At 51.7% G+C, this 12,710-nt stretch overlaps 1 protein-coding gene across 4 annotated transcripts; it reads right to left on the bottom strand.

The window, feature by feature from the left end:
- On the bottom strand, positions 1,107-12,287 carry CD40 (CD40 molecule). Of its 4 annotated transcripts, none has more exons than XM_005688619.3 (9): positions 12,144-12,287; positions 8,666-8,744; positions 8,216-8,341; positions 7,799-7,945; positions 7,062-7,155; positions 4,209-4,270; positions 2,253-2,351; positions 2,131-2,159; positions 1,107-1,667 (listed from the first exon to the last, which is right to left on the bottom strand). In XM_005688619.3, the coding sequence occupies exons 1-9, from the start codon at positions 12,192-12,194 to the stop codon at positions 1,500-1,502; spliced, it is 855 nt and encodes a 284-aa protein (XP_005688676.2). In that variant the 5' UTR covers positions 12,195-12,287; the 3' UTR covers positions 1,107-1,499. The 4 variants fall into 4 exon arrangements, with proteins under 4 accessions (XP_005688676.2, XP_005688679.1, XP_005688677.2 ...); XM_005688620.3 differs by having other exon boundaries at positions 1,111-1,667; positions 2,265-2,351; positions 12,144-12,260; XM_005688622.3 differs by lacking the exon at positions 8,216-8,341.

The following is a 12,710-nucleotide window of genomic DNA, read 5'->3' as shown; positions in this document are numbered from 1 at the left end:
GAACAGGACGGTTTATTTTTATCCCCAGATACTGCTTAGGGGGAAGGGGGCACCATCTGACCGAGAAGCCGTCAGAGGATCCAATGGCATTTGGGATGTCAAAGGAGGTGGGGAGCCCGGGAGCTCCCTGGGAAGGGGTCACAGATCTAGGCTCCAGAGAGCAAGCAGGGCTGGAAAGAGCAGCCCAGGACCAGGAAGGGGCGCTCCGAGGTGCTCCGCTCTGAGCTGCTGTGTGACTATAAGTTACCTCTCTAGGCCTCCATTTCCACCTCCGATAAAGACGTAGGGGGATGCTGGCCCTGCCTGCCCCAAAGGCTACTGTCGAGAATGTGAACCACATGGGGAAACCCCTTTGCAAACAGGGTGCCAAATGTGAGGGCACGTAGAACCCACCCTGGAGAGGCCGTGGCCTGGGGACTTTTCTTATTTACGCTCAGAAAGCACCCTAATTCTGAGAGCCTGACAGCATGTGAAGCAGCTCATGTCACCCAGCGTGTCCACCCCCGCTTTTCTTTTTACATGTTTGATGACTTTTTAATTACATAAGCAGTATGTGAATTCACTCTTCTTTTGGGGGGGGGGATGAAGCATTATGGGAAAGTCAAATCTTTCTTTAACCAACCCTCCCCCGGACCCTTCTTCCCTAACTGAGACAGTACAATTCTTCGAGCTGTGCAAGTTCTGTGTGTCCTTCCAGGACCCCCATCTATACCCACATATATAACACTCTGTGTTTATATATGTATCTGTAGGTGATATGTCATATTGTTTGGGGTTGTGTGTGCGTGCTCAGTCACGTCCCACTCTTTGCAACCCCATGGACTGTAGCCCACCAAGCTCCTCTGTCCATGGACTTCTCCAGGCAAGAACACTGGAGTGAGCGGATTGCCATTTCCTCCTTCAGGGGATCTCCGCAGGGGTGGAACCCACATCTCGTGCATCTCCTGCATTGGAAGGTGGATGCTTTAGCACCGAGCCTCCTGGTTTGGGTTGCTGCTGCTGCTGCTGCTAAGTCGCTTCAGTCGTGTCCGACTCTGCTTTAAAAAAAAGTTTCTGTGCCCACCATTCTGCAACCTACTTTTCCCCCCACGACAGTGTTTTTAAGATCTGTTGCATAAATATATTACAATTTTATTTAACCAGTCCCCTGGTGATGGACAGTTAAGCAGTTTCCAGTTGCTCACTGTCACAAACAATACTGCGATGCATATCCATGTATCTACCTCCTGGGCTCAGAGCAGCCACCGAATGACATATGTCAGCAATGAACAGCTCGCTGGGGTGGAAGGTCTGGTGGATATTATTGTGTGTCCTCCCCAAAGTTTTGTTACCATCGTTAAAAGCAGGTTAGGAGATTGAACGGGCTCCAGGGCTGGGGTGAAAGGCGCCCCAAGGTGAACTGTTTCTGGGCTGCAGGGCGGCTGTCGCCCTCCCCCGCAGCAGCAGCCCCGGGTTCATGTCCATGGGCCCGGAGGCCACGCCCCCGGGCGCCCGCGGCCTCATTCTCGCTCCTGCACGGAGATGCGGCTCTCTTTGCCGTCCTCCTGGGCCACGGGCTGACACCAGCATAAGGTCTCCTGCACCGGAGGAGGCGGGTGGGGGCCGGGAAAATCCTCCGGATCAATCGTCTCCACGGGATCCTGCCTTTCAGCCATAGGGTGCAGGGCCTGGGGAGACAAGACTTGGGGTTGCCCCTAGCAACACTTCTGACCGCTTCCCTGGAAGCCATCCCACCCCTCGCCCCTTTTCCCTTTCCCAAGTCAAGGGTCAGTGCTGATTCCATGGGCGCGTCCTGCCCCCTGCTGGCCACAGCGAGGGTGTCACGAAGCTTCCGTAAGGGAAGCCCGCGGGTTAAGGAAATGTTCCTCTATCACCAACTCCTAGATCCCACACCAAGGCTCAGAAGATGCTGCTCTCCCAGGAAAGAAGAGTAAATGTCAGACTTTGCCAGTGGTGCTGGGGAAGCTCTGGGGGAAGGTGACCTTGGGAGAAGAGAAAAGGAGAAAAGGGGAGAAGCCCCAAGCCCAGAGGAGGGGGAGGGGACTGGCCCTGCCTCAATTTTGTTGCCATATAGGCAGCAATGAATCAGTCTTTCTTTCCTGTCTTAGACTGTCCCCCTGGGTGACCTACCTTAGCCTGCCGCTTCTTGGTCATGTTCCCTAGAGAGAAAAAAAAAGGATGAGGAGTCGGCAAGGCCAGATAAGGAAACAGGTGACCCGCCAACTGTCCCTCCTGCCCCATCACCTCCCCACCTGGGGACTCACTGATACAGGCAGATACCAACAGGACGGCAAACAGGACTCCCATCGTGATGGGGATCGCCACCAGGGTCCTCATCCGACTCTGGAAACCTGGAGAGAGCAAGACTTCAGCCATGGCTCCCCAACCTTTTGCCCAAAGCTGCTGTGCTTTGCTGGACTCTCAAATCCTTCTGTGTCTAAGCTCATCTATATCAGAAATTTCAAACACATGGCCCCTAGTAGAAGTGTGACCAGCAGATGTCTTTAGTGTGACTGGCATGTGTGTGTGTCTGTGTGTGTGTTTTAATTTATAATATTTGCCAACATTTTAAAATTGGGAGATTGCACATTTAAAATGTAGGTATCTGATTTCTCTTACAAATTTGGAAGATCCAGCCCCAGTGGGCCAGCAGCCCACCTGCCACTCATTGGCCAGAAATGAGTGGTGAAAGTTGCCGCTACCAGCTCGCCACACTTCCCACCCCTCCCTACTTTGTCCGTTATTGGCCCAGCCTCATTTATCTCTGCACCATTGTCTTTGTTATAGAAGAATGGAAGGGAAGGGAAAGTGTTTCTTGTGCCTAAGTCTCTATTCTATATGGGAAACTGGAAAAAAAGACCAGAGGTGTGGTAAGGACTAAAGTAAGACCAGTAAAGCACTGCCTTAGGACAAAACTGAAGGGGACACCCAAAAGCTCAGTAATCAAGATAAGTTGTATTTTTTTGGCCACGCCACACAGCATATGGGATCTTAGTTCCCTGGCCAGGGATCAAACCCGTGTCTGCAGTATAGGAAGTGCAGAGTCTTAACCACTGGACTGCCAGGGAAGTCCCAAATAGGTCATATTTTAATGTCATGTTTTGAAAAATTATATCAGCAAACTCTGGACCACCGGCCAGCTGCCTGTTTTTAAATAAAGTTTTATTGGAACTGGAGTCGGGATTACAGTGAGTCAAGTGAGGCTGGGTTGTACAAATACAGGGTTGGAGCCTGTCTTTATTTAAACTGTTGTTATTCTATTTGTTATGGAGGCAGTTTGGAACTGTGGCAACCTAACTCTGCCGCTTATCTGTGGAGCCTGGGCAAGTCATTCCCTCTCTCTGAGCCTCAGTTTCCTCATCTGTAAAATGGGATAATACCACCTCCCCTAATAGGGCAGTGTAAATCCCTGGTGTGGGCGCAGGCATTTTGGAGGCGCCGCCACAGTAATTCACAGTAATTTTTTTTTTAAGTATTGCCTCAAATATCTATCTTGATGACAGCATTTTTCTGGTGCCCCCTTAAATATTGTGCCCAAGGCAAGTGCCTCCCTCACCTCACCCCAGTCCCAACCTTGCCAAGAGGAAAGTGAATTTTAAGGAAAAGCAGAGTGCCTTTCTCTTACCCTTGATCTTTTCCCCTCATTAACTGGATCCTGCCTAATCTCTATAGTTATTTGAGTCTGTGATCTGAGCTGTGAGTCACCTCCTTATTCTAAGATCACAACTGAGGGCCCTGGTGGCCTAGAGGTTAGGGTTCTGGGCTTTCACTGCTATGGCTGGGATTCAGTTCTTGGTCAGGGAACTGAGATTCTGCAAGCCATGTGGTGCAGCCAAAAAAAAAAAAAAAAAACTGAGCCTGAGAGGAACCAGTGTCACACACGCTGGGCCTCCGTGTGCAGAGCGGCAGAAGAGCTCCAAGGGTGCCTCCAAAATGCCTGCGCCCACACCAGGAACTTACACTGCCCTATTAGGGGAGGCGGTGTTATCCCATCTTACAGATGAAGAAACTGAGGCTCAGAGAGAGGGAGTGACTTGCCCAGGCGCCACAGGTAAGCGGCAGAGCTAGGCTGCCACAGTTCCAAACTGCCTCCTCCTCTTGCTTGAGCCCCCCTCCCTCTTTCCCCACCAGTGCTTCCAGGTGCCCCAGTCTCCCCCTCAGCTCCCCGCCTCCTTAGCCTGCCGCGGGGCCCACTCTCCAGGACTTACCGCAGACAGCGTCTGTCTTATTCGTCCCCACATGTTGCTCCACCAGGCCTTTTCTCTCGCAGCTGTGTACAGACATGCGTACACATGCAGACACATACACAGAGAAAGAGAAACTAAGTTTCCCCACTCATGAGATTTCCAGCCCCAGAGGGAGACAGCCAGCCCCCAACGGAGCATATGTGATGTGCACCCTCCTGTGCCGCTTGTTATGGGAATGACACAGACTGTTCATACAGAACTCGCGAGTACAGAAGAAAGACAATGGTAAACCATGAAGGAGTGAGGATCGGGAAGCCTCTGACGAGTGCCACGTGCCTGTGAACCGGGCATGGTTCAGGGTAGAGGAGGCAGAATCCACAGTGACTGGGATGCAAGGACGAGGTGGGACTGCTCAAATTTGGCACCACTGATGTCTGGGGGCCACATAATTTTTCTTCTGTGGTGGGGACTGTCCTGAATACCATAGGATGTTTAGCAGCGTCCCTGGCCTCTACCCACTAGAGGCCAGCAGCATCCTCCTCCCCAGTCGTGAGAACCAAAATATCTCCAGATATTGTCATGTGTCCCCTGGGGGAGAAAACTGCTCAGTTGAGAATCTCTGGTTTGAGAGTCATCCAGAAAGACTTCCCTGGGGAAGTCAGATCTCAGTGGGCCCTTGAGGAATGTAAAATTTAGAACATCAGTATATTTAGGGCGCGCCAGGCGGCTCAGCGGTAAAGAATCCACCTGTAATGCAAGAACTCAGGTTCAGTCCCTGGGTGGAGAAGACCCTCTGGAGAAGGAAATAGCAACCCACTCCAGTATTCTTGTCTGGGAAATCCCATGGACGGAGGAGCCTGGTGGGCTACAGGCTGTGGGGCTGCAGAGGAGTCGGACACAACTTAGCGACTGAACAACAATAACACCATATTCTCTTTAAGCAGGACAACATGATACGAAGGATTAGGTGGGTGATGAGCCAGGTGGTATAAGGAAACTCTGGAAAACTGGATCTTTAGAACCAGATCACTAATCAGCCATGAAGTTTTCAGCTGGATTCAGCTGGTGGGTCGCGTCAGCATCCAACCAGATGACTAAAGCTGCTAGAGGATTTAATGGCCAAAGATCTCCCAGGAGGAGAAATGACAGGAAAAATGGCTTGCCAGGAGATGATGAAGACTTGGACCAAGGTGGTTCCCAGGAGGAATGGAAAGGGATGGACAGAGAAGGACATCACAAAGGGCAAAACATCTAACGCAGGAAAAAGAGAAGCTTCAAAGAAAGCACATATAAGAGAACAGTGCTGAAGAGGTTTTGAAACACATCTACATGTCTGTTCCTCTACCCTTGTGAAATGAAGGTCATTCCCATTTTCCAAATGAGGACACCAAGGCTCAGATGAGGGTCCCAGTCCCACGCGGTCATACCCTTTCTAAGCTGAGTGAGTTTGGAACCCAGTGCTTTGGTTCTACCAAACCAAGATGCCTCCCTTTCCCAGTCAACAGTTATCAGTAAAGATTTATTGAGCACCTACTATGCAGCAGATGCTGTTTGGAGCATAAGGGATACATCCACGGAAGAAGAAAAGATCGTCTCTATAGTTCAGGAGTTTGCCACCTACTGGAGACTTGCAGACAGTAAACAAGGTATGTAGGGGATGCTACTATTTGTGTGAAAGATCCGTTTGCACGTGTATGCCTTTGTTTGTGCAGAGAATCTCTAGAAGGACACGTGTGGTCCAGCGGCTGCAGGATGGCTGAGGGTGACGAGGGGACGTATCACTACTGGCCCTTTTATGCCTTCTGTCCTCACGCCTGTCTTACTCATTTTTTCAAATTAAATGTTAAAAAAAAAAAAAAACTTAATCAGGCGTGTGCTTAAGCGTATTCCAGGCAGAAGAGTTTAATGCAAGAGAACAAACAGTGTGTTGAGGGAATTGCAAGCAACATGATGTCACGAAGAGATCAAGAGATGGAGCTGGGAGGTCGGAGGCTGTGCAGAGGAGTCAGGGTTTCATCCCAAAGGTGCAGAGAGCCGCAGAGCATTTTAAACAGGGAGTGCCGTGCTCCGAAGAGAACGGTGGAAAGCTTACTCTGGCAAAGGGATGGAGAACCAGCTGAAAGGGAGAAGCTAGAGGCAGGGAGGCCAGTGAGGAGGCTATAGCATCAGCCAGACCACAGTGATGAGGTCCAAACTAAGGTGGTGACAGGGGAGATTAGAGAGAAGAAGGAAGAGGCCCAAAACATTTGGAAGGTTAGACAGACAGGACTTAGTGACTGACTGGGGGAGACGGAGGGGGACCCTGCAACAGGTGCCCAGAGGCATGTTTGCGCCCATCACAGCGGGTGAAGGGAGCAGGCAGGTGCCCGTGGCTCACCTCTGAGGAGGTGTACCCTCGGCAGGTAGATACGACAGGCTGGGACCTAGGAGACAAATCTAGACAGATGGTGATGGGGAACGATCAAAGGAGGATAGTAGCCAAAGCCACAGATGTGGAAAAGATGGTCCAGGGGAGGTGGGCAAAGTGAGGGGAGACTAGAGCCTAGAACAGAGGCCTAGAAAACCAGTTCAGGAGGAGGAAGGAGGGGCTGAGAGGGGTACAAGGAAAGGAAGAGAGGTGTCACTGTGCCCCCACAGAGGGAGAATTTCACCAAAGATCAGAGAGCAGCGGTGTCTATTACCACCAAGAGAGAGCAGGCAGGAAATGCCGAAAGTGTCTTTCTGGTTGGCTGTGGGATCCCTCGAGACATTCTAGAGGTGTGTGAGTGTGTGTGGACGTGGGGGGCGGGGACCGAAGGACTGGTGGCCAGAGAGAAGGGAAGCGGGTCCCATGCCCCTCTTTGGGCAGGAAACACAAGGGATGAGTCCTTATACCTTGTCCAAGGGTGACACTTTTCAAAAGCAGATGACACATTGGAGAAGAAGCCGACCGGGCAGGGTTCACAGATGGTATCCAAAACCCCTGTAGCTGAGGGGGAAGAGGAGGCATTAATCATTACAGTGGAGCCCCTGTCTGGCTGTCAGGGGGACCAGTGGGCAGGCAGGACCAGATGAGTATCCTGCTTCAAAGCACTTCTCCCCACAGCACACACCTTCCCTTGCGGCAGGCAGCCCCTAAGGAGGCTTCCCCCACGGCCCTCCCAAGGCTGATGCCCACGGTGGGAGGCAGAAGGCTAAGATTCCATTTCCAACCCATTATTGTGGAGATACGGAGAAGGCAGTGGCACCCCACTCCAGTACTATTGCCTGGAAAATCCCATGGGTGGAGGAGCCTGGTGGGCTGCAGTCCATGGGGTTGCAAAGAGTCTGACACAACTAAGCGACTTCACTTTCACTTTTCATTTTCATGCATTGGAGAAGGAAATGGCAACCCACTCCAGTGTTCTTGCCTGGAGAATCCCAGGGACGGTGGAGCCTGGTGGGCTGCCATCTTTGGGCTCGCACAGAGTTGGACACGACTGAAGCGACTTAGCAGCAGCAGCATGGTGGAGATATCAACGTAGGCTGGTCTCTCCGCCTCTGGGGCAGAGTGACCGCTGCCCAGCCCCTCTCCTTGGGCCCTTGCCTCCTCTCTCCTGCCTCTAGAGCTGATTCCCAGACAGGCCACTTACCGATCTGCTTGACCCCGAAGCCAGGGAGACACAAGCTGTGGGGCGTGCAACTTTCGCAGGTGTGACTGGTACAGTGTTGGCCTTCATCACATACGCAAGTGGTGTCTGTATTCAAGGTGCCCTCGCTCTGAATCCGGAGGCCTAGGTCTGTGCAGAGACAGGAAGGAAGGATGGGAACCCCTTACCGGCCTTGATCCAGGGGCCCCTGATCTTCATATTTCCTGTTCTTTTCTTTTAGACCCTCTTCCTAGCAGGGATGGCAATCAAATTAGGTAACAACCAAGACAACCCAGACTCTAGCCAATCAGAACAGACCCTGGCTATTAAAATTTAAAAAGCCAGGATGGCTGCACTGTCAGGAATGAGCTGGACTGTCAGCCTGACTCCCAAGGGCCCCTTCCCCATCAACCCACGCACTGGGGTTGCAGTATCTGTGCTCGTGACAGTATTTCTCTCTGTTCCAGGTGGACAGGAATTCGCCTCTACCGCAGGACTGACATTCTGTTTTGCTGACCTCTGTGCAGTCGTTCAGCAGTTTCTGTCCTGGAAAATATCCGGAAATGAGGGCGCTCCAGGCAACCCAATGAGTCAGACACTTAACTGAAAAGTGGTAAGGCTGGGCTTTAGGGAGGGGGCTGCAAAGAGGGCAGTCCCAGACCCTTCCAGCCTTCATACTCTGGTATAGGACGCAGAAGAGATAGGAACCCTAGTTCTGGGTCGGCCGAAAGGAAGCTCAGAACATCCTGGGGCAGGGACAGGGAATCCCAGGAGTCATTTAAGACGCAAGCTTATCGTTGACACAGGAGATCTGCATGTGCCAGCAGACCAAGACAGGTCCCACGTGGGGCTAGAGGGTCGGCATCTCACCCGGCGGGCACAAATCACAGCAAAGACTGTTCACTGGGTATTGCTTCTCTCCGCAGGCAGTGGCTGGTTCTGGGTGGACCTAAAATAAGAATTGGGTGATTTGAAGGGATCTTGAAATCTCAGATGTAGCCTCCTTGGCAGACAGGTGCAAATCGGCCAGGACAGAGGTTAGAACCAAAGTGGAAGTACAAAGCAGAAAAACGGGGCCTGTGTTATATGTTACATTTGTTTTTATCTAAACTGCCAACTAGTATGATGACAAAGGTACCCAGAGAATCACTCTGATATTTTACAAAGTAATTGCGCTGTTAACTCACAGTATTCATTGCACTAAACACATCTTCCTTTTGGCTTGAGGGCTGAGTCTTTCCTCTCCCCAGCAACCCAAGAGCACATGAGGACTCCAGCATCTACCCTGGAGTCCTGAAGCTGGCTGACTCCAGCTGGTCCTAGCCCAAATGGGGGCTATATTTAGCATCTGGCCTCTTCCTTCTATTCTTTTGCTCCCCACCCTCTTCCCCTCTCCGAGCCTCGTCATGTTTTCTCCCTTCACCCTCTCATCATCTGATCATCCAACCCCTCCCTCACGAAATACAGGATGGAGCAGCTGGAAGCATAAAATCCAACTCTTTCACTTCACACATGGTGAGACTGGGGACCAGAAAGGCCGATTCACTTGCCCAAGGTCACACAGTGATAGAATCCGAATGAGAACTCGGGTCTCAATACTCCCTCTCTCCATCAGCGTGGGTCTCCTGCATTATTGTCACTACATCCAGGTACCACCCATGCTATTCATCACTTCTTGTTCATTTAAATACATTTATTTTCAAGGTAAACCTCATAGCATTGCCATGAGAGCAAAACTAGTATCACTTCTCATAAATAAAAGGCAACCCTAAAAATAAATTCAGCAGAAACAAAACAATGTCATTAAGCCATAGCTGATTGCTTTGCTTACTGACAGCCCTCTACCCCAGGCCTGCTCCTGATTTTTGTTTTAAAAGGAGGATTAGAAGGCATTTGAGAGGTATTAACTATATTCTAGCTCCAGCGACTTCCTTCTTGAAAAATGAAAAGGATTTTAAATAGAACTGCAAAGTGAATCTATGTTGTTAATTCTACATCTGCATGGGGTTGCAGAAGAGTTGACATGACTTAGCAACTTCACAACAGCAACCGCATGCTCTCTAAAATCATCTCACACTTTGGGAACAGCCAGTGAAAAGAACAGTTTTAAGGGTCAAACAGCTTAAAGCTCCAGTCTTGACTTTGTAACACTTAACTAATTGTTTTGCCTCTCTTATCCTCAGTTTCTACAACTCTAAAATGGGAGAAATAATGCCTGCCCCACAGATTAGGACTTCCTAGGTGGCCCCAGTGGTTAAGAACCCGCCTTCCAATACAGGAGACATAAGAGACATGGGTTTGATCCCTGGGTCAGGAAGACCCTCTGGAGGAGGATATGGCAGCTCACTCCAGTTTTCTTGCCTGGAGAATCCCATGGACAGAGCCCTGGCGGGCTACAATCCATGGTGTCACAAGAGTTGACTGAAGCAATTTAGAATGCACGCATGCACAGATTAGGTTGTGAAGACGAGAAAGAATGGATAAATATGGCCTGGTATAGTGTCCAGAACATAGGAGTTGCTCATTAAATGGCACTTTTAATTATCATACATACATAAGTATCTGCTGGGTTGCCCAGCACCCTGGCTACCAGGAACCTACCTAATTGGTGGTTCTCATTCAACTTGGGGCGGGGGGGGGGGGGGTGGGGGGGGCGGGGGCGGGGTGGCGCGTGAATCACTTACAGAAGTGCATCTTATCCCAAGCAGGGAAGGAAAGAGCAAAGGTTACTGCTCCTGCCATCACATCACAACACACCATCCTGTGAACGTTCTCCCCACAAGCCCATGGACCTTCCCCCCACACTCCCAGGGCAGCAAAAGTCCTCTATGCCATTTTCAAACATATGAGACATATAGCCCCTCCTCTGAAAATGCGTCAAATCCCCAGTTCCCACTTCACAGTTTCAACCCTTCTGACATGTGGTAGCTCAGGACCAAGGCTTGGAGACTCTCACCATCCGAGAGGCTGGCTCAGAAATCAGGCAGATGTACATTTATTGGCAGGTTCCACCTAGCTAAGTGGATTGGGGCAAGCCATTTTCTCTCTCTGAGCCTCAGTTTGCTCATCTGTATAATGGGGGAGTTGGAAGAAATCAGACCAAGAATGTACATAAAGTATTTTGCTCAGAGCCTGACACACAGGAAGCTCTCAGTAAACAGCCTCAGATATTGTTGTCACAGCCTAGTCTCCACCTGGAGCTAAAATTGGGACTTTGCTCTTGAGAAGCCCAGACCACCTTTCACCCTATCCCTGCTGGCTTTTCCTCCACTTCTCCTCCAAGAGCCCCCTTCCTGCCCCCTTTCTCCCTAAGAGCCATTGCTTACAGTGAAAATGAAAGTGCTGGGGCCAGAGTAGCTTCCCCACAGCATCTCTCCCGTTGCTGCTGACCCCCTACTTCATGGGTCATTCCTGCCCTGCCTTCATGCCAGAAAGTACAGCCCTTGAAAGTTAGGGGGAGACCAGAGGGGTGGGGATGACAGTGTCAGGTACTTGGGGGATTCCCAGCCTCCAGAATGAGGAACTACAAAAATACATTTAAACTAGAAGCGAGTCAAGTGTGGAACTCTGAAAATCCCGGAGATATGCTTGGTTGGGCATATCTGAGCCCTTCTGGCACCTGGAGAAACCTCTGCTGGTCTCCCAGCCCTTTCATGGTCCCATGAACTGTTCAGGTCCCCCAAGAGTCCCCTATGTCACCTTAAATTCAGGAGGCAGGGTCACAGCCTTGGGTATTCCTCCTATGTTGGGGGTAGGGAAAGATCACCAGGATTTGGTTCTGGAGTGGGAATGTTAAAAGCTCCTTGCCTTCTCAGAGAAGCACCTGGGCCACTGCCCTCATCCCATGCTCCCGCAAGATGTCCTGGAAGAAGGCCACCCCAGCTGGCAAGGAGGTGATAACCACTCACAGAGGCTGGCATCTATCCACAATGGGAAAGAGACAGGAAACCGGCCAAACCCGCCCCTTCCCTTGGCTGGCCTCCCTTCTCACTTCTGAAACCCCTCACCGTCTCTTTCGGGCCAGCCTTCGAGGCAGACCCAGACTCCAGTTCTTTGACCAGATAAAGGCTTAAAGCTGCCGAAACCCCCAACCTCATCTGCCTAGGCGTTTCCTGCGGCGACCCCACTAGGCACCCTCTGTGGGCCACCTGGGACCCCCACCCCTGCCCGGGAGGAGAGAGAAACAGCCCATCTCATTCAGCCATGACCCCGGTACCCTACCCAGCTTCCACACCCCCACCGCAAAATCAGCTCAGAAGGTCCCCTGCCCGAAGTATCGCTTCTTTTCCCATTCCCTACTCTCTAATCTCAAATTCCCGCCTCTGGTCGGAACGGAATTTCAACTTACGGCGGTCAGAAAGAAGCCCCAGCAGAGACACTGCAGTGGCAAACGAACCATGGCGAGGTGAGAAACGGCGGCGGGAGGAGAGCGCGCCGGGACTTAGGCGCTTCCAGTTCCCCTGTCCTGGCCCGGGGGCCCGCCCAGGAAAGAAGCGGGGTCTTCGGGGACCAATCGCAGCCAGCCTCGCTGGCGGGGGGGCGGAGCTCCCGGAGACACACCTCCCTGGGATTTCCCCGAGGACATTCCCGGGGAGTCTAATTCCCCAAGGAGTTTAGGGACGCGCTTTGGGGAAGGAAGCCGGGAGAAAGGGGGAAAGGGTGGTTCCAAGGAGAGCTCTTCATGGGAACCCCCCCTCCCCGCGCCCCCTAGGACTACAAAGGCCGAACAGGAGGGAGGCAGCCGCTTTCTGGGGATGGGGATGAGGAGTTGGGAGAGAGGCGAAGGGAGTGGAGAGAGATCCCTATGGGTGTTAAGACTCCTCCACCCCGCCCCGTTCTTCCCCGCCGCCTCCGGCAATCCCAGCGGAACCGAAAGTGTCGAACGTCGCGGATGGAGAGGCCTAAGGAAGTTCCC

Source organism: Capra hircus, chromosome 13 (assembly GCF_001704415.2).
Source record: "Capra hircus breed San Clemente chromosome 13, ASM170441v1, whole genome shotgun sequence".
NCBI lineage: Eukaryota > Metazoa > Chordata > Mammalia > Artiodactyla > Bovidae > Capra > Capra hircus.
Note: the sequence above shows the minus strand (reverse complement) of the source record. Positions and strands in the feature narration are given on the sequence as shown.